Source organism: Phascolarctos cinereus, unplaced genomic scaffold (genome assembly GCF_003287225.1).
Source record: "Phascolarctos cinereus isolate Bilbo 61053 unplaced genomic scaffold, phaCin_HiC Scaffold_4;HRSCAF=312, whole genome shotgun sequence".
Lineage (NCBI taxonomy): Eukaryota > Metazoa > Chordata > Mammalia > Diprotodontia > Phascolarctidae > Phascolarctos > Phascolarctos cinereus.
This window is the reverse complement of record NW_027555847.1, coordinates 618,269,554-618,293,755: the sequence shown is the minus strand read 5'-3', so window position 1 is coordinate 618,293,755 and position 24,202 is coordinate 618,269,554. Positions and strand designations below refer to the sequence as shown.

At 39.8% G+C, this 24,202-nt stretch overlaps 1 protein-coding gene across 1 annotated transcript in view; it reads left to right on the top strand.

Annotated features, from left to right (window-relative positions):
• Nucleotides 1-2,546: 2,546 nt before the first annotated feature.
• The window catches only part of ENPP2 (ectonucleotide pyrophosphatase/phosphodiesterase 2), a 190,918-nt gene continuing 169,262 nt past the window's right edge, over nucleotides 2,547-24,202 (top strand). The window contains exon 1 of the mRNA XM_078153710.1: nucleotides 2,547-2,843. Within this exon, the coding sequence (XP_078009836.1) occupies nucleotides 2,823-2,843 (21 nt within the window). The 5' untranslated portion in view covers nucleotides 2,547-2,822. The remainder of the gene's footprint in view (nucleotides 2,844-24,202) is intronic.

The window sequence follows — 24,202 nt, the reverse complement described above, 5'->3', positions numbered from 1 at the left end:
AAATTTCTTTTCTTTTTCCTTTCTTTCTTCCTCCCTCCCTCTTTCTCTTTCTTTCTTTCAAATCAACAAACACTTATTAAGCGATTACTACATGCCAGGTATTGTGCTAAATTCTGGGAATATAAATGCAAGCAGGACAATCCTTGAGGTTCCTCGAGGACCTTACATTTGAATGGGAGGAAGACAACACATAGAAGGAGCTAAAGGGGGAGGGGGCACATTTCTAAGGGAAGGTAGACTTATGGGGAAATAGTAGAGAAAGTCTGGAGAATAAGGGGGGGAAATAGTAGAGAAAGTCAGGAGAATAAGAGGCGGAGCTGGGAAAGAAATGAGGACCCTGCTGGTCTGGTTCTTTTCTTAAAATGAAGGTTCTGGGAGAAATCTATCAGTCAATCAGAGGAAGGGACTATGGGGCAGCAGGTACTTCCAGTGGGAGAAGAAAGGCAAAGCCAGTCTCTGCCTTCAAGAAGCAAACTTTTTTAATGGGGGAGACCACATGTGGTTAAAAAAAATGATGGAGGGATACTAACAAGTGTACAGCTGGCATTTTCTCCTGCCCAGGATAACAACCTAGGAAGCATGTGGGGTGTCTTGCCCAGAGCCTAGGATGGGATCTCAGCCTTCTACTTTTATGTGTAATTTGAGGCAAACTACTTCCTGGCCTTTGGCCTCAGTTTCCACATCCTTGAAAGAGAGGAGTGGGACTGAATGGTCTCTAAAGTGGTTTCCATCTCAGTTCTTTGTTGGCAGGAACTTACTGATAGAGGGAGGGTGCTGGTTTGGAGTCAGAGAACCCAAGTTTAAATATTGGCTTTGCTACATACTGTCGTGTGAAATTATTTGGTGAAGTTATTTGATATCACTTTCCTGTAATACATCAGGGGTTTTTAACCTGGAGCCTATAAACTTGTTTTTGTTGAGTAGTTTCAGTTGTATCAGACTCTTCATGACTCAATTTGAGGTTTCTTTGACAAAGATACTGGAGTAGTTTTCCATTTCTTTCTCCAAGCCATTTTACAGAGGAGGAACTGAGGCAAACAGGTTTAAGTGACTTGCCCAGGATCAAATAAAGAGTAAATGTCTAAGGCTAAGGTTTGAACTCTGGTGCTTCTGATGCCAGGGCTCAGCTCTATCAATTGCACCACCTAGCTGTAACAGTATTTCACTATAATGGATTTCCTTCTAAGTTCTGTATATTTTATTTTATGCATTTAGAGACATTATTCTGAGAAGGGGTGTACAGACTTCATCACAGTGCCAAAGTGGTCCACAATGAAAAAAAAAAAGAGTAAGGATCCCTGCATTAGATGATTTCCTTAGGCAGCTGGAGGTGAAGTAGATAGATGGAGCTGTAGGCCTGGAGTTAAGAAAATCTGAGTTCAGATTTGGCCTCAGACACTTATTAGCTGTGCGACTCTGGGCAAATCACTTAACCTCTGTTTGCCTCTGTTTCCCTAACTGTAAAATGGGGATAATAATAGCACCCGCCTCCCAGGGTTATTGTGAGGATCCAATAAGATGATATTTGCAAAAAATGCCAATCACAAGCCTGGTGCTTATCTACTCTCCACTAAGGCTCCTTCAATATAATTCATTTTCATTTCAATAATGCAAGAAAGCAAATAGGTAGTGATTGAATTTAAATATGATTTCTTTCTAATTTACTGTACATTTGAATCTCCTTTAGCTGCTATTTCTTTGTATCAGGGCATTATTACAGCATGTTTGTATGTTGTATTCCTTAGTTCTATATTTGAGAAGGTGTCATTGGGCACCTATGTAAAACTTAGGTACACTCAGCTTAATAAGCATTTATTGTTGTTGAGTTGTTTTTCAGTTATGCCTGATTCTCAGTGACCCCATTTGAAGTTTTCTTGGCAAAGATACTTGCCATTTTTTTCTCCAGCTTATTTTTACAGATAAGGAAACTGAGGCAAACAGAGTTAAGTTACTTGCCCAAGGTCACACAGCTAGTAAGTGTCTGAGGCCAGATTTGAACTCTGTAAGATGAGTCTTTCTGATTCCAAGCCAGTATTCTATCCATGCACCACCTAGCCACCCCAGAGATTTATTAGGCACCTACTATATGCCCAGAACTAAGCTAGGGGCTTGGAACACAAAGACAAAATGAAAACTGCCCACGCCTTTAAGGAGTTTACATTCCGCAGGGGAAACAACAAGTACAGAGATTAGCAAATGCAAAATATATACAAAGTAAAAATCTTCGGTGAACCTGTGGTTAGCATGAATATAAGCTGGTGGAAGGACTGTATTAACAACACACCAGGTCTATCCTACAAAAATCCTTTTGGACACAAGGGAAAATAATCTGAAAGTCAGGAGTGGGGGTGGGCTGGGGCAGGGGAAATGGCAGAGATTACAGAGATCTTCCTTAAGAGATTATGTGGTGAAAAATTAACTTGACCCTGTTTGGGGGGAAGTGGTGGTGGTGGTGGTGGTGCAGATGATTTAGACGACAGGCCCGTCTTCGGTGATCTGACACTTTCCTTCCATCCAGTCCTTGTAGTCAAAGGGCATGTGTATGCCTGTAAAACACTATCTGGTAAAAGCAGCTCCTTTGTTCAAAGGCCATCTTCCAATTGAATCATTGTCCCCAAGGACAGCTGCCCCCTGACTTCATCTGCATTGGAGAAATCTCAAAAGCAAACGACATAGTGCAAACAAGACCAGCCGGCTCTTCGCACTTGGGGCACTACTACTCCATCAGCTGTCCCGGGCCCTCAGGGACAAGATCTCTCCCAGCTGCCCCCACTGACCCTCCCAAGCTCTCCGGAAAAAAAGGCAGAAAGCATCGTGGCAACATGAGCGCTAAAGACCAGCCGGTACGGTAGGAGACTGCCTCTCCCTCCCCTCCTTCTGTTGTGCAAGCGGCATCTGTGAACTGCTCTTAGGTCAGGAAGGAAAGTTGGAGGGGAAGCAGAGTAACGAATTCCCCCATTACCCCTCCCTATTAAGATGAAGCGGTTCTGAAGACAGTACTCTGGGAAGCTCTGAGTAGCCCCAGAAGCAGAACCCAGCTCCTTGCAAGTTGTATTTGCCAAATAGCATTTTGGTTTGGAAATTGAGTGTTTCATTTCTTGAAAAGGAGAAGATAATCTATCTAGCGATTGTGTAATGTGCAGCTGAGTGGCGTGTTCTTCTTTGGAAGGCTGTTTGCCTTTGGAGTTAGTAGGAAAACGGAGTGCAAGCTGGTTTCTAGGCATTCACATCCTGAATTTTGTTATTCATTGTGTCATTCAAGGGACAGGCTTCACTTTACATTTATTATTGTTGAATCTATCATTTTGTGCAGATTGTGGGCAGTCTTGGAGAAGTCTATTTCAGGGATGAGTTCTTGGAACACAAGCGTGTTAATTTCCTGTGCATTTCAGACAGTCCATCTCCCTTTCCTTGCTTCTGAGAGTGAGAGCAGAGAGGTGGTGGTTATCATTTATAGGACGGGTTCTTAACCTTTTCTGAGACATGGATCCCTTTGGTAGTCTGGATCCCTTCTCACAATAATATTTTTAAATGCATAAAATACATAGGTTTAAAAAGTAAACTGCGTCCATGGAAATAAAGATGCATTTTTTTCCCTCTTCCAAGTTCATGGATCCCCTGAAATCTCTCTGTGGGTGTGGACTTCAGGTTAAGAACACTAGATTGATAGATACGAAGAAGCACATTTCTAATTCTGATAAAAAGTCTCTTATACTTGTTTTTCTTTTACATCTCCATGTCTGCCCCTACCCTCTTGACTTAGGCTTTTGAACTGATGTACCCAATAGCCCTAGAAAGAAACTTGGTTGATTCTCTTGGTCTCTAAACAGATTATCTGTCCTTTTGATCTTTAATTACTCATTATTAATACAAACAAGTCTGTTTGGGGAGTGCTGTGAAGAAAGACCATCGCCTTTGGCTTGGAAGCCTCCTGGAGGGGGTCTCACAGTTTCCCTAATTACCTTGCTTGGAAATGGTGTTTCTTTCAGCAGGAAGTAGAATAGGTTCTAGTTTGACTAAACAATCAGAGGAGGGGAAAATGAAAACCTATGTATTTATTGATTGTCAGGCCAGAGACTGGAAGAGCTAATCTACTAATGCTCAACCTGGCAGTTTTTTTTTTGTATGATAAAGCACAAAAAGATTTGCATTAAAAAAAAAAAAAGAAGAAGTGGAATTACCAGAAAACAGTCTGCACCCAGAGTTCACCCTTTCTGGGAATTTGAGATGATTAGAAAAAGACCTTTTTCAAGTCTGTAGGTTTTCTTCTCAGCCCATGAACATGCTTTGACTCTCCAAAAAAAAAATTCGATTACTTCTGTTCTGGGCTTCTGTGAGTTGTGGCATTTCCTTGTATGTTGTCTTTGGGAAAGAGGAGAGGTTGTGAATTCTTTTGCCCTTCAGACTTTGCACAGACAATTCCCATCACTCATGCAGTGACTCACTGACTCTCTAGCTCCCTCTTGCTACACAAGTCTGTAGTAGAAGAGACTTCTTTGAAATCCTTGTCTTCATTGGCGTGAGTGTACAGGAGAAAAGTATTTCTCGTCTACCCAGAGAGGAAGGATGAAGGATGAAGAAGACAAATAGGAAGAGGTAGAGAGGTAGGCAGTTTGCCATGGATAAATGAGTCAGTCAATTGGAGAAGATAAATAGAAAACAATGGAATCAAGGGATTTTGAAAGTTTATTTTAGTCCCCTTTGCTCTGTCTTTGGGGAGTTGTGGTGAGTCAACATACTGTTTTCATTTTCTTTCTAAAAAGTTGGTAGGTGTCCAACATTTTAAAAGAGAATGACCATCAAGGTCTTTTATAATGGTTGCAGAAAGGATTTAATTTTTTTTTTTGTTAATTGTATTGAGAAGGTGATTATCAGTGAGTAGAAAGAGTGTCTGAAAAGACAAATGCATGAAATGTAGAAATCGAGGGTGTTTGAACCAGAAAGAAACTTAGAGACTGTTTAATCTGATCTAGTTTTCTTTGGATTCAGGGGGCAAGATTATGTTTGGTATAAGGAAAAATTGCCTTTTTTTTTTGCTGGACATATGATTTTATCAAATTAAGAAAATACTGATGAGAAAATTCTTTATCAATGTGAATAGGCACCTTCTCTGCAATTTATGGTGTTAGGAAGTTGTCAGGGGCATCTAGTAATTCTGTGACTTACTCAAGGTCATGGAATGAGTAGGGGCCAAGATGTGGGACTTGAAACCTAGTCTCCCTAAGCCAACTCTTTGTCTACTGTAATTAGAGGTGTCTGAGAATAAAAGGCTCAGCCTTTGGAGGGTGAGGTTTCCATTGCATTGGAGGTCTTTGAGCAGAAGCTAGACAATCATTTTATCAAGGATATTGTAGAACAGTTGGATAAAGGGCTAAGTCAAACTAAATGATGTCTTAGGTCCCTACTACCTCTGATATCATGTAAATCCCATTATTTTACAGTTGAACTAATAGACTGAGGCCCAGGGACATTAGCTAACTTGCTCAAAGGCCTACATGATCAGCAAGTACCCAAATCCAAACTAGAACTCAGGTCTAAGAGTTCAAGGCTCCACCTTACAGCCTCCTTTCCTTGTGTTTGTGTCTTTAAACTCTGGGTAATCACAAGTATAAGAGTGAGATAGGCCCTGCCTTCAGGTGGATGCGTGCTAATAGGGAGGAACAACACATCCAGGGAATGACTGGTGGGCAGGAAAAGCAGTGAGGAGTTTTGGTCTCAGGAATCACAGGTATGGGGGGTTAAAAAGCAGTGACAGGGAAAATGATAAGATGGCCCTAGAGAAGATGGCTAGATGGGATATAAAACATGGTTTGGTCTGGGGCTGGAGATATATAGTGGGCTAGGTTATTCACCAGTCTTATTCTACTTACTCACCAGAAAGGACAGCTTAGCCCCAGACTGTGTTTCAAAGCTGGGGGACTGGAGACATGGTTTCTGGAGGTCCAGCCTGGATGGTATTATTCCCTATATGGAGAATTAGGGCAATAGTGAGGCAGATGGCAAAAATGGCCTGGGGTGGATGGTTGAATCTGATGGAAAGCATTCTTGAAAGTCTCCTTCTGCACCTACCTACCTCATGAAAAAAGTAATCTGTTCTTCCTCTGAATTTGTTTTTTATGAGTAATGACATCCGGGATAGACAAAGCTTGTTCTTTTATTCGTGTCTTTCCACCTGTGGTTAGTATTTAGTTCCCTACCTCTTCACCTTTACGGTTGTCTGTACAATGGCTTACCATGGCTAGAAAAATTCATCGCTCAGTGGCCAGTCTTCTGGAGATGAACAGAACATGTGAAGGGAAAGGTGGAGAGCTAGCTGTGTGGAAAAATGATTTACTTTTCTGAACTTGATTTCATGTAAGACCAGTATATTGAACTCTACTAAATGATTGTGGTAATGGGTCTGCTGATCTCTGCCTGGGTATATCTGAGGGAACAGGGAAGGGCATGAAGGTGTTCTCAGGGACACAACCATTGCTGACCTTGTGAAATGCTCACCACTGCTCAGCCATTGTTATTTGCTATGCTTTAAGAATTCCATCAGCATGAAGTATAATACACTGAGGGATTCTCTCCAGGGACATACAGAACACTGGGCAACACAAACACACTGGGAAATCTAGCTTACTCCCCCACATACTCTATGATTCAGCAACACCAGCATTCTTGTTATTCTGGGCACATGACATTCTGTCTCTCTCCCTTTTCACTGGTAATCCCCCATGCTTGGGAACGCTCTTTTTTCACCTCTACCACCCGTTTTCACTAGCATTCTTCCAGATGCAGCTCAAATCCCACCTCTGCAGGAGACCTTTCCTGTTCCCCCCTTCTTCCTACACCAATCCTAGTGCCTTCCCTCTGAAGAGTACCTTCTGTTTACCCTGCATATCTCTTGTGTGTGCATAGTTATTTGCATGTTGTCTCCCCCATTAGAATGTGAGCCCCTTAAGGGCAGGGACTATATTTGTAACTCTCTTTGTATCTTCAGTGTTTAGCACTATATCTGGCACGTAGGGCTCAATAAATGCTTGTTGATTGAATGAAGTAACCAGCCTCCTACACAGCTGCTCTTCTCTGCTGTTATCTCTCTTATATGCCCTGCTGAAAATATAGTTAGGAACCCTGCAGCATGACCCAAAGACCTGTACTACCTCAGCTTTTATAGGCTCGTCCCTATAGAAAGCTTGAGAAAAGGAGAAAGGCTGGTGCCCTTGTTAAAGTTATTGACAACAGTCATTGCCTTACTGTTCCACAGAACAGTTGCTCAGTATTCCTGTTTGGGGGAACCTATGGCTAGTATTTTGGAGAAGAGTACACATTTTGTATGTAACTGATTTAATGGTGTGGTGGATAGCAGCAAATGTATGGGATGAGAGAATCCAGATGCTATTGGCTCTCTTCCATTCTTATAAAGTTAAGGCTTTGGATTCAGGAATAATAGGAAAAAAAGGTGGGTGATACGACATGTATGTAGCAAAGGGAACAATGACAATCTTCCTTTTTATTACTTCTTACCATTACTTTTGGTCTTCCCATTTTTATACTCAAACTCCAAGAACTAAGAGAGATTATTTTTTTCAACCTTATATTTTTATGAAATATTTAGAATTGTTTCAATTCAACAAACATTTATTGAATGTCTATTATGTGCAAGGTACTGGGATTACAAAGGATCAGGAATAGGGACTGGACCCTTAATTTCATTGAGGAACTCTCAGGTATAGAAACTTCTTCTCCAATGTAGGTTGGCATTGTCTGCAACTAAGAGTGTTAGGGATTTACCTGTCCTAGAGCACTTCGAAGGTTAAGTGGCTTGTCCCGAGTCCCTCATCTAGCATGGATCAGAGATTGGACTTAAGCCTGGGTCTTCCTGAGCTTTGAGAACAGCTCAGAGTTGGACACCACGGACCAACTGAACAACAACAAGCTATCGCTACACCAGATTGCCTCTTAAATAACTCTATTGGTCTGCCTTGAGATGAAACCATAAATTGAGGTAAAAGACTAATATATATATATATACATATATATATACATATATATATATATATATATATGATGCTCAGCAAATTTTAAAGCACTGTATAAATCTGTTTTAAAAATTGTTTTAAAATGTTTTTTGGGAAAGTGTTCTTCAAGCTTTTAAAAAAAATTTAGAGCAATGTTTGAGCCACAGAATGTAGACACTGGGAATTATAATTATCAGGAATATTGGTAATAAAGGTTGTTTGGTCCGATGAGCATTGCTAGTGTGCTGCTGAGAAGCACTGGGTGAAAGATTTTCACTATTTCATAATGAGTCATCGTGAAGATTAACCAAGGCTTGCCAACAAGACTAAGAGGCATGTGGGCAAACAAAAGAGGATTCTTCTAAAGAGGCAGGAAATAAAACATTTAGTTATGTGGCCTTAGGCAAATCACGGAATCTTTAAATACTGTGGATTTAGTTTACGGAGATTTTAGCTAAGCTTTTGGTAAAGTATCTCATCCTATTTTGTGGTTGGGAATATGGGGGGATGTGCATTAGATGATAACACTATCACATTGATTCAGGACTGGCTAGATGATTGACCTCAAAGAGTTAATGGTTCCATGTTAACATGGGAGAAGTTCTCCTATGGAGAATGAGGAATGTGTTTGGTCCTTCACTATTTAACAATTTTATCAATGGTTTGGATAAAACCATAGATGGTATGCTTATCAAATTGCGGACAATACCAAGATGGGACAGAAGACTGTAAATGATACACTTATCAAGTTTGTAGACAATACCAAGATAGGGCAGAAGGCTGTAGATGGTATGCTCATCATTTTTGCTGATGGAACCGTGATGGAACAGCCTCTATACTACTTCAAGTCTCTCCCTACTTTTTCAACTTTATATATACTACTGCCATAATTATTTCCCTTAAGGGCAGATCCAGTCATAATACTCCCCTGGTCAATGAACTCCAGTGGCTTCCTGTTGCCTCTAGAATCAACTATGAACTTCTCTGTTTAGTATTTCAACCTCTTCACAACCTTGTCCCAACCTATCTTTCTAGCTTCTTGTACTCTGCAGTCCAGTCAAACTGGCCTTCTTTCTGTTTCTCGTGCAAGGACACTCTATCTCTCATCTCCATACTTTTACAGGGGCCACCCCATATGCCTGGAACACACTCACTCTTCACCTCACCTAATAGAATCCTTCTCTTTGTTCAAATGGACCTCAAACACCACTTTCTATATGAAGTCTTTTCTGATTCTCCCCCAAATGTGGGTGCCCTCCCTCCCTCTCAAGCCGCCTTGTATGTAATGATTTTGTATTTATTCTCTTTATATTTATTCTTAGAATACAATTATTATGTTAATTATATTTGTACATCTGGCATTTAGTGCAGTTCTGGGTACATGTTAGATGCTTAATAAATGCTTGTTAATTGATTGGTTGATTGGATGACAGAATCAGGTTTCCAAAGGATCTTGACAGACTGGAACATTGGTTAAAACAAATAAGCTGAAATTCACTGAAGATAAATGTAAAAATGTGCTTAGGTACCAACAAATCAGCTTTATAAGCTTAATAAGATGGGACTTGGGGAATGGGGGGAGGGCAAAAGCTACCCCGTACTCTCCTAGTCACACCTCATTTAGAATATTTTGTTCAATTCTGGGTGCTACTGTTTAAAGAGAAGCACTGATAAGCTGGAGAGTGTCCAGAGGTAGGTAAGCAGAATGGTGAAGGACCTTGAGTGCATGACATACAAGTATTGGTTGAAGGAGCTAGGAATATTTAGCTTGGAGAAAAGGCACTGAGAGCCGTCTTTAATGCTAAGAAAGTGTCTGTCAAGTGGAGAAGAGATTTATCTTGTTATGTTTGGTTTGAGAAGGCAATGTCAGAAGCAATGTGTAGAAGCTGCAAGAGACAAATTTATCTTGAATGTTAGGAAAAACTTCCTGAGAACTGTTCAGAAGGGAACTCCCTTTCCTTGGAGATCTTTAAGGAGAGATGACCATGCATCAGGTATGCTAGAGTGGGGATTTCATTCACATGCAGCTTGGACTAGGTGACTCTTGAATTCCCTTCTAACTGTCAAATTCTATGATGCTGTGGGACTCATCCTTATCTGGTAAATGGGGGAGATGGGTTGGATCATCTCTAAGGTCTGATCAGGTATAACAATCTCAGGTTGTCTGAGCTGAGGTCCTGCTGTCTGATTCTGCCAGGCTTTTTCTTCCTCTGATTAGCATGGTATTACAGTTTTGCTTATGCCTGATGGTTTAGGGAATGCTTAATACTAAGCTTAACACCATACAAACAACATTTTGTCCTTTGAAGGAAAACAGGCATTCTTATGGAATTACCCCCTGGATTCAAAACTAATAACTCTCCTGGGTGAAAGCTCTCATGATGCTGTAAGAAGTGCCAGAGCTACTGCATAGGGTGGGTGCCAAAAAACAAGCTTAGGTCACCTGTGGAGGGGGAAGATGTGGAATAATCTTGTATTTGTTCACTTTGGTTAATTCAAGTTAGCAGTATGAAAAAAAGGTTAGTGGCCCCCAACCCTCCATGGAGCTATGATGCATTAATGTCTGGTAAGTATTAATGATGGAAAAACTCAATTGGGTCCAACATATCCAAAGTTGTGTAGCTAGATTTGTCAACAAGCAGATTGTGTATTGAGAAAGCCCATTTGGTCAGTAAACAAAGCCTTTCCATAGAGAAAATAGGCTGCATTTATAAACAAAGTGGACTAGATCAAGGGTGCTCTATAAACATTTGATGGTGATGTGGCTGCGGTAGTTGTTTTCATGTACCAGATATTTTCCGGGGGGCCACTTCCTGGAAGTGCTCCCACAAATCAGTTTCAGGGAAGGCAGGAGAAGCAACAAATGGCCTAAGGAAGTTGTGCTGTACTTGGAGTCATGTCTTTTCAAGCCTGTAAGGTAGAAGATCCACAATAATGATTTACTACTTAGCAGTCATTGACTATTAAAGTGAAGTGACAGGAGAAAACCTCCAAGACAGTCTAGTCAAACTTCTTTATTTTACTGAGGTGGAGACAGAGGCTTAGAGAATTTGAGAGACTTGGCCTAAGGTCATTAATGTGATAAGTGTCAGAGCTGGAAATCAATAAACAATTATTTTGGACAAGGAACTGAAGTGATAATCAGAGACCTGCTGTGTCCTTTTTTAGTACCAGTGCAGAGGAGGTGAGTCTTTGCTCAAATAGCACAATAGGAGGGGCATTAGCAAAATGAGATGGACTGTGTGTCACAGACTGCAGACCATTCCTTCAGAAGACTGGCGATAGGTACAAAAGTGAATTAATTACTGGCCTGGGAACCTTATTTTACCTCTTTTTGTTTTGTGGCCCCTTTGCATGGCTGGTGAAGCCCCTATTCAGAACAATATTTTTAAATGCATAAAATAAAATACAAAGGAAACCAATTATATTGAAATACGATTATCAAAATATATACATTTAAAAAACCCAATGAGTTCAAGGAACCTAGGTTAAGAACCATTATTTTAGAGAAAATTAGAAGCTTACTTACTACTGTAGGCAACCTAAAGCCTGAAACCAAGGAAAAGATGCAGTGGAAAGAATAGTCACTGGCTATGGAGTTAGAGGATCTGGGTTCAAATACTGCCTCTGATGCGTATTACCTGTATGACTTTGGGTAAGCCAATTAAACACCCTGGGTCTCAGTTTCACTGGGGTTGGATTAAAATGACCTCTGAAGACCCTTCCAGCTCTGATCCATGATACTAACCTGAGAGTTGTTGTTGTTGTTCAGCTATGTGCAACTCTTCATGGCCCCATTTGGGATTTTCTTGGCAGAGATACTGGAGTGGTTTTCCATTTTCTTCTAGCTCATGTTACAGATAAGGAAACTGAGGCAAACAGGGTTAAGTGACTTGCCAGATTCACACATCTAGTAAGTGTTTGAGGCCAGATTTGAATGCTGGAAGCTGTCTTTCTGACTGCAGACCCAGCACTCTATCCACCTTCTATCTAGCTGCCCTAAATGTCATTACTAAATTAATTGGCTCTCATATAGGCAACCAGGTGGCACAGTTCAAATCTGACCTCAGAGATTTACTAGCTATGTGACCCTAGAAAAGTCACATAACCTTTCTCCATCTCAGTTACTTCATTTGTAAAATGGGGATAATAAGAGCACCTATCTTCTAGGATTGTTGTGAGGATAAAAAAGATAATATTTATAAAGTACTTTGTAAACCTTAAAGTTCCATTAGAATTTCTAGCCATTGTTATTATCGTGGAACTCTGGAGCTGGAAGGGACTTTCAGTATTACCATTAGGGAACTAAGGTCCAGAAAAGTTGAATGACTTTCCTGAGATTACTCAACAAGTTAGTGGCAGAGCTGGGTCTCCTGGTTGATGAATAGTGTGCTCTTTATTAGAACATACCCTCGTTACTTCTAAGCACAGGAATAAAAAAAAGTATGCATACATGTGTGTGTGTATGTTTATATGTTTGTATATATATGTTTGCATGTGTGTATATATATATATATATATATACTATAGACACACTTAAACATATACAAACACATATTTTGTATGCATGGATGTCATATATACATATGTGTGTGATACATATATACACACACACATATACATACACACATGTTTTTTAAAACTGTTTCCCTTTTAAATACATTGCTAGTTTTTAGGAATGCTAAAATGTTGGGCTTTTAAAGATGTTTCTCTTTTCTCATTGCAGAAGTAAAATAGATACTTAAAAACATCAAAATTATACTTTCCCTTTTATATTAATTGTAATTTGACATTCCATGTTTTCTTTCCAGCCTTGCTTCTAGATAGAACAAAAATCAGTCGACTAACCTCTAGGTAGTACAATAATTTTCTTCTGAGTTGTCATTTGATTGGACTTCTACTATAGGATGTCATTGCAATTATGACATCCCCTCTACCCAACGTGTCAGACCCTGAGAAAGCTATCTTAGACTGAGACATTTTGTGAGTTAGTGATCTCTTTTAAAAAATCTCTGATTTGCAAGTCCCTACTTATGCATTTACTTTTACTAGTCCTACCAGAGGACTCATTACTTCAAAACAAAAGACATTTAGTCAAACAACATAGCAAAATATGTGAGAAGAAAGATTCCCTCCCTCCCTTCTCCCCCACTCCACTAAATTCACCTCCACCCACACAGGAGTGGATTCTGTTGTAGGTTACTATATCATTAGTGGTATGACATACCCAATTCCCTGTGGAAGGAACATAGGTAATGCATATAACTAGAGAACATACGTGGAGGGGGAACAGATATAGAACACATGCGAGAAGGTGTGCATATGGGACTAGGGTAACTGACTCTTCTGAAGATGCCATTGTCCTCTTGAAATTGGAAGGACTGTTTTGTTCACTGAGTTAGGATCTTTGGTTATTCTCTTTTCACTGCTGTCTCTCCTAGATTGCAGCAACAATGACATCTTCTTCCATAGGAGGGGTCTACCAACTCAGGTAATCATTCTAGGAGCTGGAGTCCCTTCAAGTTATCCCAGGGGCTCCATTTACCAACATTGTAAAGGAACTGGGTGGAACTGGGGTGGGGGTGGGGAAGAAGATTCTTGACAATTCCTTTAGTCCTTGACTGTCATGTCAATCAACCTGGGAACAAAAGGGAATCCAACTGAAAAAAGCATTAAGTGTCTACTACATACCACATACTGTGCTGAGTCCTAGGCATACAAAGACAAAATAGTCCCTTTCTTTAAGGGCAATTGTGCAACTTATATTCTACAAGGAGAAATGGCGTATAGAGAGAAATGTATACAGTGTATCCTACACACACACACACACACACACACACACACACACACACACACACACACACAGCTATAACAGCACTCTAAACACTCTAGGTCCTGGAGTTACCCAGCTCTTCTAAAACTCCACCTCCTACCTAAGCAGGAATTTGTTGACCCTAGAGGACATACCCAGGAGCAATTGGTGGAAGTTGCAAAGAGGCAAATATGGGCATTATTTACAGAAAAACATACTAACAGTTAGAGCTATCCAAAATGGCGATGGGCTGCCTTGAACAGGGATGGGTTCCCCCTCTTTGGAGGTCATCAAACAGAGGCTGGGGGGGAGCCACTTTTTGGGTATGTTATAGTCAGGATTCATTTTGCTTCTGGGTTGGACTACATGACCACTGAGATCCTTTCCAACTTTCAAATTCTGCAGTTCTATCATTCTATGAGATAATACTTATACTTCCTGGTAAGTAGTTGGCTCTAAAGAAATATTTATTCCTTTCCTCTTCCCTTCTATGAACCTTTTCCTGATTCCACTCATTTTTGGGTCTTTGTATATACAGACCCCTGCTCACGTAAGAGGTGGAGTTTGAGGGGGGTTGGGGAGTTAGGTGGCTTAGTGGATAGAATGCTGGTCCTGGAGTCAGAAAGATCTGAGTTCAAATTTGGCCTCTGATATATACTAGCTGTGTGACCCTGAGCAAGTCATTTATCCTCTGTTTGCCTCAGTACCCTCATCTGTAAAATGGAGATAGTAATAGCATCTACCTCCCAGCTATCAGGGTTGTTGAAAGGATCAAATGAAATAATAATTACAAAGTACTTAGTGCAGTACCTGGCACGTGGTGAACTCCATAAGTGTTAGTTGTTGTTGTTATTATCATTATTCTTCCAAGATGAAGAGCTAAAGAGGGAGAGCATTCCAGACACTGGGGACAGACAGCCTATGCAAAGTCGTGGAAGTTCTATAGAGGAGTAGGCCTCTATAGTTGGTTGGAATGCAGATTGCACGACAGTAATATAAAATCAGTTGAGATAGTCTGGAGCCGTGCTGTAAAGGGCTTTAAATGCCAAACAGAAGAGTTGGCCTTTTATCCTAAAGACAACAGTGATCCACTGAAGTTTCGTCAACAGGAGAGTGACATAGTTAGACATGTTTTAGGCATATGGGTTTAGCGGCTGTGTAGAGAAAGATGGATTGGACAGGGGAGCGAATGGGTGCAGAGAGAATGACTAAGGGGCAGGCAGCACTGTTGGGGCTGGTGCCATTTGTCTGTTTCCCACTAGCAGCCAAAGTGACCGTGCTCCCTCTCTTCTCAATTATATAGCACTTTGAAGTTTCACCAAGTGCTTTTTGTACAACAATCCCAGGGGGTAAGAGTGCAAGCAATAGTATCCCTGTTTTACAGATAAGTAAACTAAGATTCAGAGAATCTTAATCCACTTATGGCTACATAGCTAGTGTCTGAGGTGGGCCTTGAACTCAGGTGTACTTCTACTGCTCTGTTCACTGCCTCTCAGTGCCGCCTCCCATGCTTCTTTGAGCTTAAAGGACCTATTTAGGGGAAACTATAGAATTAATCACCTGACACAGAGGCTCCTATTTAATTCAGTACAACCCCTTCCCAGTAAATGAGCTGTTTTGGTGATCCAGTAGCAAACATCTGCCATCTCTAATGGACATCATTGCTACATCACCAGTGTGGCTTGCTCTGGGAAATAATCCAAAGCTGGTATGGATGTGCGCGTACGTGTGTATTTCTGCATGTAGTGGAGGACCAGAAATTCGGCTCTGAGATTTGTCAACCAGCTGTTGTTAGCCACTAGCTTGCCTTTTGATGCTCTGACATAGGAGGCCATGTGATTGCCCTGCGCACAAGGGATGTGATAAGTATTTGTTGAATTAATAGATGAATTCAAAATCCTTTGTTACCTCTTCTTAAGCTTCTAAACTTTCCAGAAGTTCAAGCATCATGTTCTGGGTTTATTTTGCTTTCTCTCTACTTAATATACTGTTAACTCTCATTTTTCTTCACTGTCTTCTATTTGTGCTGATGCTAATTTTCATCTCTGGCTCATTACTGGCCCAGTCCCCCAGCCTAATATGAAATGCCCTTTGCTTAAATCCCTTCCTTTTATCCTAATCTTTTCTATCTTTTAATGCCCAACTCAACTCTCATTTCACATTCTATTCTAATTATAATGTGCTCCTCATCACTTACAGAAATCATACAATCTAGCTATGTAATTGAGTGCTAATTACACACTGCTTTGCACTGTTTCTCTGGTTGTTTTTAGTATATCAAATTTTATTTTCTCAATAGTATTATGAATCCTTGAAGACATGAACTAGGATTTATACCAAGACAGCCCTCTCTCCCACTTTTCTCCAATGCCATTAGCTAGGCAGATAGTCAGTTAGGGTTTGTTTGTTATATTCTATCCAGTGGACCTATTGAGGAAGAGCAGCTCAACCAATCAATGACTGGTGACATAAGAACTCTGGAAGATGATGAGATCCACTCCTCACTCCACTGATTCTGTACAGGGAGAGGGTCTAGGGTCAAACTGATGGTGCAAAGTATGTATGTGTGTATACACACATACACACACACACACACACACACACATATATGTATGTGTGTATATATGCATATATATACATATACACATATATATGTGTGTGTGTGTGTATATACACATATATATGCATATATACACACACATACATATATACATACATATATGCACATATATGTATACACATATGTATGCACATATATATATATATATTTATATTTATATATTTAAAGAAATACTGTATCCACAGTGTATGCTATACATGCTTAGACTACACACTTTACCTCTCTTGGCCTCAGCACCTCACAAAATCTCTATGTTCCAATCCCTTCTCTCCACTCCAGTTATGACCTTAATTTAGGCCCTCATCACCTCTCACCAGATTATTGCAATAGCCTTCTAATTGCTCTCCCTAGTTCCAGTCTCTTCCTTTTTTAATCCATTCTTTATATGCATAGCTGACAAAGCAACTCTGTAAGCAGAGATCCAGCCACAAGACTCCCCTGTTCCATCAACTACAGTGATTTCCTGTTTCCTCTACAACCAAATACAAACTCCTCTGATTAGCTTTTAAAGCTTTTAACAACCTATACCCAACCTATCTTTCCAGGCTCATTGGACACTCTTTCCCTTCTTGTTCTTTGTAATCCAGACAAATTGTCCTTTTCTCTGTTCCTCTCATGAGAAATTCCCTTTGTAATTCCTATGCCTTTGTATTGGCTGTCTCCCATGCTGGGAATGAATGGTTTCCTTACATTTTTCTTATGGAATTGTTCTCTCAAAATGCTACCCAAGCACCAAAACCTTTCCTGACCCTCCTTCCCATCTGTTAGTGCCCTCCTCCCAAACTATCATATATTTATGACTCATATCTATATCTATATCTGTCTGTCTGTCTGTCTATCTGTCTGTCTGTCTGTCTGTCTATCTATCTATCTATCTATCTATCTATCTATCTATCTATCTATCTATCAGGGGAGCTAGGTTGTGTAGTGGGCTCTAGCATAGAGTGCTGGGCCTGAAATCAGGAAGACCTATATTCAAATCTGGCCTCAGACACTTACTGGAAGTCACTTAGTCCTATTTGCCTCAGTTTCTTCATCTGTAAAATGATCTGGAGAAGGAAATGGCAAACCATTCCAGTATCTTTGCTAAGAAAACTCAAATGTGTTCGCAAAGAGTTAGATACAACTGAATGTTTATTTTGCATATATTTTAATATGCATTTGTCTCCCTTATTAGAATGTAAGCTCATTTCAAGTAGAGATGATTTCATTCCTTGTACTTATATTCCCAGTGCCCAGTAGTTGGAGTTTAATAAATACTTGTTGATTGATAGATTGATTTATAAAATGAGACAGTTGGTCTAGGTGACTTTGATAGTCCTTTCCAGCTTGAAATCTACATTCAATTCGTTAAAAAGCATTTTTTAAAAAAGCATCTACTATGTGCTAAGCACTAAGGGTACAAAGGCAAAAGATAGTCCTTGCTGTTGAAGAGCTCAAAATCTAAAGGGAACTATGTTCCTAGTGTCTTTCTTCACATTTTACAATGACCTCTGGAGGCAGAGGGAAAGAGCTTCTAACTGGGGTCTTGGTGTCCTCTAAAACCTCAGGAATCTCAGAAATTTGAAATGATCAATCAACTTTTTGGAATTATTATCTTCAAAAATCTACATTGAGCATTATTAGAAAACACCAGCGTAGTCATCCCTACCCTCACAAAGTTTACAATCCATTTTAGAAGTCAAAACATTCCCAAGAACGGACTGGAAAATCAGTTCATGATAGCGTAAAATGCCCTAAATGCCTAAATGCTGAAAGGCAGTTTGAGTAAAAGCAGGATCAGACTGGAGGTGGGTTAGAGCAGAGTGAGTGGCCTACTCCTCCCCTCCTCTGCACATCATCACAATGGACCCTTTTCTCTGTGGGCTCAGCCTCTTCATTGAAATTCTGTGCATGGGAGTTCCTTTTGTTTGTTCTTGCCCTGCCCAGGCAAATACTGACACTAATAAATAAGCAAACCTGTCTAGTGAGGTCATAAGTCCAGTTTACTCCTGGTCCCTGTATTTCAGTGAGGTTAGGCCCAGCAAGAATCTGTTTCATCAGGAATTCCAAAAATCATGGAGGAATCTGTGCATATGGATGAAACATCAGCTGTAAGGATAATTGCTCACTCTAACATGATGGGGTAAAGTAACTGGGACCTTGAAAAAGAAAATTAACAGCAACTATCTCTTTGACTGAGATATTTGCTTCTTTCTACTTGAAGTAGAGGATTGGACCAACTGATCGCTTATGGTAAGGTGGAGGTGCAGTGGATAGAGTGCCAGGCCTGGAATCCGGAAGACTCACTCATTTTTGTGAGTTCAAATCCAGCCTCAAACACTTACTAGCTTTGTGACCTTGGGCAAGTCACTTAACCCTGTTTGCCTCAGTTTCCTCATCTATAAAATGAGCTGGAGAAGGAAATGGCAAACCACTCCAGTATCTTGACCCAAATGGGGTCATGAAGAGTCAGACACAACTGAAAATGACTGAATGACAACACCAAGAGTGAGGTGGAGGGGAAAGAACACTGGGAATAAGAATAACAGAATTTTAGAACTGAAAGGGGCCTCAGAGGCCAGTGAGTTTGACCTGTACCTGAACAAATATCAGTCAATCAGTTAGTCAGTCGATAAGCACTAGGAATACAAAGTAAGCAAAGGACAATCCTTGCTCTCAAGAAGTTCGCAATCTAATGAGGGAGACAACATGGAAACAATTATATACAAATTATATATGTATATATATATATATATATATATATACACACACACAAAATTATATATAAATAAATACATACTTACATGTACATATATGAATATATCAATACACATGCAAATATATGCATGCATGTATGTAAAATACACTTAAATATGTTTATACATACCATATAAATATATCTATCTATTTATGTATGTATATAAATATATATGTTTGCATGTGTATATAAAATGTATCTACATATTTGTGTGTATATATATGTAATAAATTGGAGCTGATAAGCTGAGGGAAAGCACTAAGCATTAAGGGGGATCAGGGGAGATTTCTTGTAGAAGATGAGATTTTAGTTAGCACCTTAAGGAAACCAGGAAAGCCAGGAGGCAGAGATGAAGAGAGAGTTCCAGAAATGAAGAAAGATAGCTAGTGAAAATGTTAGAGTCTGGAGATGGAGTCTCTCCTCTTCATGAAGACCTTCAGAAAGAGGCAGTGCCTTACACTTTGGGGCTATTTCCACTTTAGCCTGAGGAAGAGAAGATTTAAGGGATGACATAATAGCTGCCTCCACATGTTTGAAAGATTGTCTCCTGGAAGAGTAATTAACCTTGTTCTCCTTGATCCCCAAAGCAGAAATAGGTGCAATAGAAAAGCATTATAAAGTGGGCAGATTTAGGGTTGATGTCAAGAAAAGCATTCCAACAACCAGAACTGTCTAAAAAGGAATAAGATGCCTTAGGAGGGAGTAGGTTCCCCCTCAAGAAAAGGCTAGATGATCGCTTGTCAGATGTGTCATAGTATTATTTTCAGGCATGGGTTGGAATGGATAGCTTCTGAGGTCCCAACACTGAAATTCTGTGATTCACTGTGTGTTTTGTTACGAAGCTGCTCCTCACATTCAGCCAAAATCTCCCTCTTTTGTAATGTCTACTCTTTGCTCCCAATTCTGGGCTCTGCAACCAGGCAGATCTAATCTCTCTTCCATGTGACAGCCCCACAAATACTTGAAGACAGCAGTTCTCTCCCTCTTCAGTCTTTCCTTCCCTGAGCTAAGCATTCTCAGTTCCTTCAGCAGATCTCAAATGGTCTGGTTTCCACTACAGGCGTAGCTAGTCACTTATTGGTTGTGTAACTTTGGGCAGGTCACTTTTAGCCACAGCTTCCTCATCTGTAAGATGAGGAGAACATTATTTGCACTACTTGTCTTTCAGGGCTAATGTGTAAAAGCTTTAGTAAATGTTAAAGTACTATTTAAATACAAATTGACAGCTTATTTGAATAGGCTGAGTTGTTGTTACATGTTATATGATAATATTACTGAAGTGTTGCACGTATGTATCCCATCTCTGACACATACTGGCTTTGTGCCCTGGAGCAGGTCACTTGACCTGCCATGCTCTAGAGCAGGGATGGGGAACCTGTAGCCTCAAGGCCACATGTGGCCCTCTAGGTCCTCAAGTGTGGTCCTTTGACTGAACCCAAACTTCACAGAAAAAATCCCCTTAATAAAAGGATTTATTCTGTAAAACTTGGACTCAGTCAAAAATCCCTTCCCAAGGACCTAGAAGGCTGCATGTGGCCTCAAGGCTGCAGGTTCCCCACCCCTGCTCTAGATTATTCTCTGAGACTGTAAGTTGCACAGAAGGTGCTGATTTGCATCAGCAAAGGGAATTTCCTTGCCTGGGAGTTTCCTGTAACAATGAAATCACAAGATTAGTCCTAGTCAGTCAGTCAATAATCATTTATTAAGCATCTACTATATACTAGCCACTGTACTAAGTTCTGGAGATACAAAAAAGAGGCAAAAGACAGTGACTGGCACATAGTAGATGCTTAATTGTTTGTTGATTGATTGTGGATTGAAAGAGCTCACAGTATAATGGGGGAGATAAGCTATTTTGTACAAACAAGCTGTATACCGAATAAATTAAAAATAATCAATAGAAGGAAGGCAATAGCATTATCAGGAAAGGCTTCTCATAGAAGAAGGAATTTTAGTTGGGACTTGAAGGAAGCTGAGGAAGCCAGGAGGTAGAGGTGAGAAGAAAGGGAATTCCAGGCATGAGCAAACAATGAAAATGCCCAGAGTTGTGAGATGGAGTGTCTTATCCTTACATTATGCAATACATACATACATACATACATACATACATACATATATCTATATCTATATCTATAGATATAGATAGATATATATATCTATATGTAGTTATCTTATTATTCCACCCTTTCCAGCTCTATGATTCTGTGATTTTGTTCTAGCATCAATGTGTTGTGAATGAGGGACACAACTGAGCCATTACCACATGAAATTAATTCTATCCGGAATAGTTTCAGATTTCCAAATTATTATAAATACTGAAGATGAGCCACAGAATCATAGACAGTTGGAGCTGAAGGAGAAACAGCTGTGTCAATGGAGGGAGGCTGATTATCATGTAAAATCATTGGGCGACAAGACTGTGACTGACCTAAGAACAGAGTTGGCCTTCTGAACCAGTTGTCAGGCAGATGGCGCCAGGGGAATCGTTGGAATAACGATTCCATCTACTGAGGGCGATGCAATGAGAAATTGGGCCAAAGCAGAATCGGCCCCCTTTCTGAGGAGCTACGGCTTCTTGTGACAGCTAGAGAATTGCTCTCAGTGTCCCTCTGAGATTGGGGCAATTTCTATGAACAATAATTATGAGAACTCTCACTACTACCTTATCTCTCCTCAAAAAAACGACCAAAACCTATGAGATTATCTGAGAAGTCTTTATTGCTTCAGTTGTCAAGTCTTACACTTATGTCCTCTTTTCTCTCCCCATGGCCACTGGTACAGTTTAGAATCCCATTCCATTTTGCTGAATCATGTCTACAGCCTACTAACCAGTCTGGGATCCAATTCTTGAGTCCACTAATATTTCTCTCCTTCAATCCAGCCTATCCACCTTTTATTTTTTCATAGTTGTTGTTTGTAAATATATCCCATCCTGATTCCCTACACAGTGAGCCATCCGCTTGTAGCTATAATTAAACAAGAAAAAGGGAAAGAGTAGTTTGGAAAAAGCAACCAATACTATTGATGACAAGTCCAATTAACATTCCACCCCCATAGAATCCTCAACTCTGCAATGAAGGAAGAGGGAGTTGCATTTTCTTTAACTCTTCTTTGCATTAAAGTTTGGTCATTATACATGCAGAGCACTTAGTTTTGTTTTACTGTTTCTTCCATTTACATTGTTGAATTTACGATTATTGTTTTCATGGTTCTGCTTATTTTACTTTGTGTCAATTGCTATGTGTCTTCTCGTATTTCTCTTAATTTTTATGTTATTTCTCATGATATAGTCATGTTCTGTCACATTCATGTACCACATTTTATTTGGCCTCTACTGATGTACATCTACTTTGCTTCCAGTTCTTTGCTACCACAAAAGCATTGCTTTGAACATTGAGATATATATGGGGCCTTTCTGTTTTGTCTTTCCTCTCCATGGAGTATATACCCAGCATCTAGACCTCTGGGTCAAAGGAGTGGTAATCTTCGTCACTTTTAAAATATAAAAAAAATTATTCTGAACTTAGTGAACACTTAAGGGACATTTTTACATACAATATAAAACAGGAAAGAGGATTATATCACGATTTTCATTTGTACAGCCTACTGTTTAAAATAAAAAGTATGTAATAAATTCAAGATGTCTTGTTTGTGTGTCTTTCCTTCTGAACTTCTATTCTTTTCTGTGTATTTTTAAAAGTTTTATTGAATTTTTTTGTTTTTATATTATGAGCATTTACAGACTACTCACACTTCCTGAAAGGGCTCTTGTAGCAAAGTAAAACAGATAAATATAACTAATAACACAGTGACCTCATCTGAAAGTGAGTGCAACATGCCACACCTGTAGTACCACCTCTACTTCTCTATTAAACACAATAGACAGAAATTTATTTTCTCCTCTTCTCCCCTCCCATCCAACTGGAAAAAAAGAAAAGAAAAACAAATTCCTTGTAACACAGTCAAAGCCAAATTCCCTCGGTGCCTGTATACATAAATATCATATGTCTCATTCTGTACCCTAAATCCATCATCTCTCTGCCATATTTTATCATCATTCCTCTGGAATCATGGATGGTTATTGTATTGATCATAATTCTTACAGCTTGAAAAGTTATTTGTTTTTTAGGTGTTATTATATAAATTGTTCTCCTGGTTCTGCTCATTTCGTTTATCAATTTATATATGTCCTTGAAATTGTTAATTTTATAATATTACAGTATAAATTATTCTTCAGGTTCTGTTCTTTTCACTCTGTATCAGTTCATCTAAGTTTCTATTTCATTTTTTGTGACACAGTAGTATTCCGTCACATTCATATACCAAAATTTATTCATTCTTTCCTCAATTGATGGGCATCTCCTGAGACTCCAGTTTTTTTTTTTTGCCGTCACAAAAAGAGCAGCTATAAATATTTTTCTTTGATCTCTTTGTGGCCTAGCAGCAACAGTATAGGTGGGTCAAAGGGCATTTAAAAATGCTTCAATGACCCCGTTTTTCTTTTTTTAATTAAATTAAATTTTCTCACATTACCCTTTGGGTAACCTAAGTGTCTGCTCAACTGCACAGCTATCTCAAATCTGAAGAAGCTGTATGGGTAAAGTGCTATGTAAACTTTAAAGCATGGGATAAATGTCAACTATTACTATTATTGTTGTTATTATCCCATCTCTGCACTTTTGCTCCCACTTCACAGTTTAACTTAATTCCTACAAAGCAGTAGTTCCACCAGGTTCAAGTCCAAAGCCCCATTGGGTTACTGTCCTGCAGCCCTTGTTTCTCATGGCTTCCTTGGGGATCAAGTTCTCCTGGGTCAAAGATTCCACTCTTTTCACTAGACTTGGAAAGGACAAAGGAAGAAAAACCAAAACTCCAAGCCCATTTTGGGGGCCATACTGCCCCTTACCACAGGGGGTCGCCTGCTGCTCGGAGTGCTTTCACTCAGACACACTAATTCAGCGATCAGGCAGGCAGTGATTTTTTAAGACATAGCTAACAGAAAAAGGTTATTTGGGGCAGCTAGG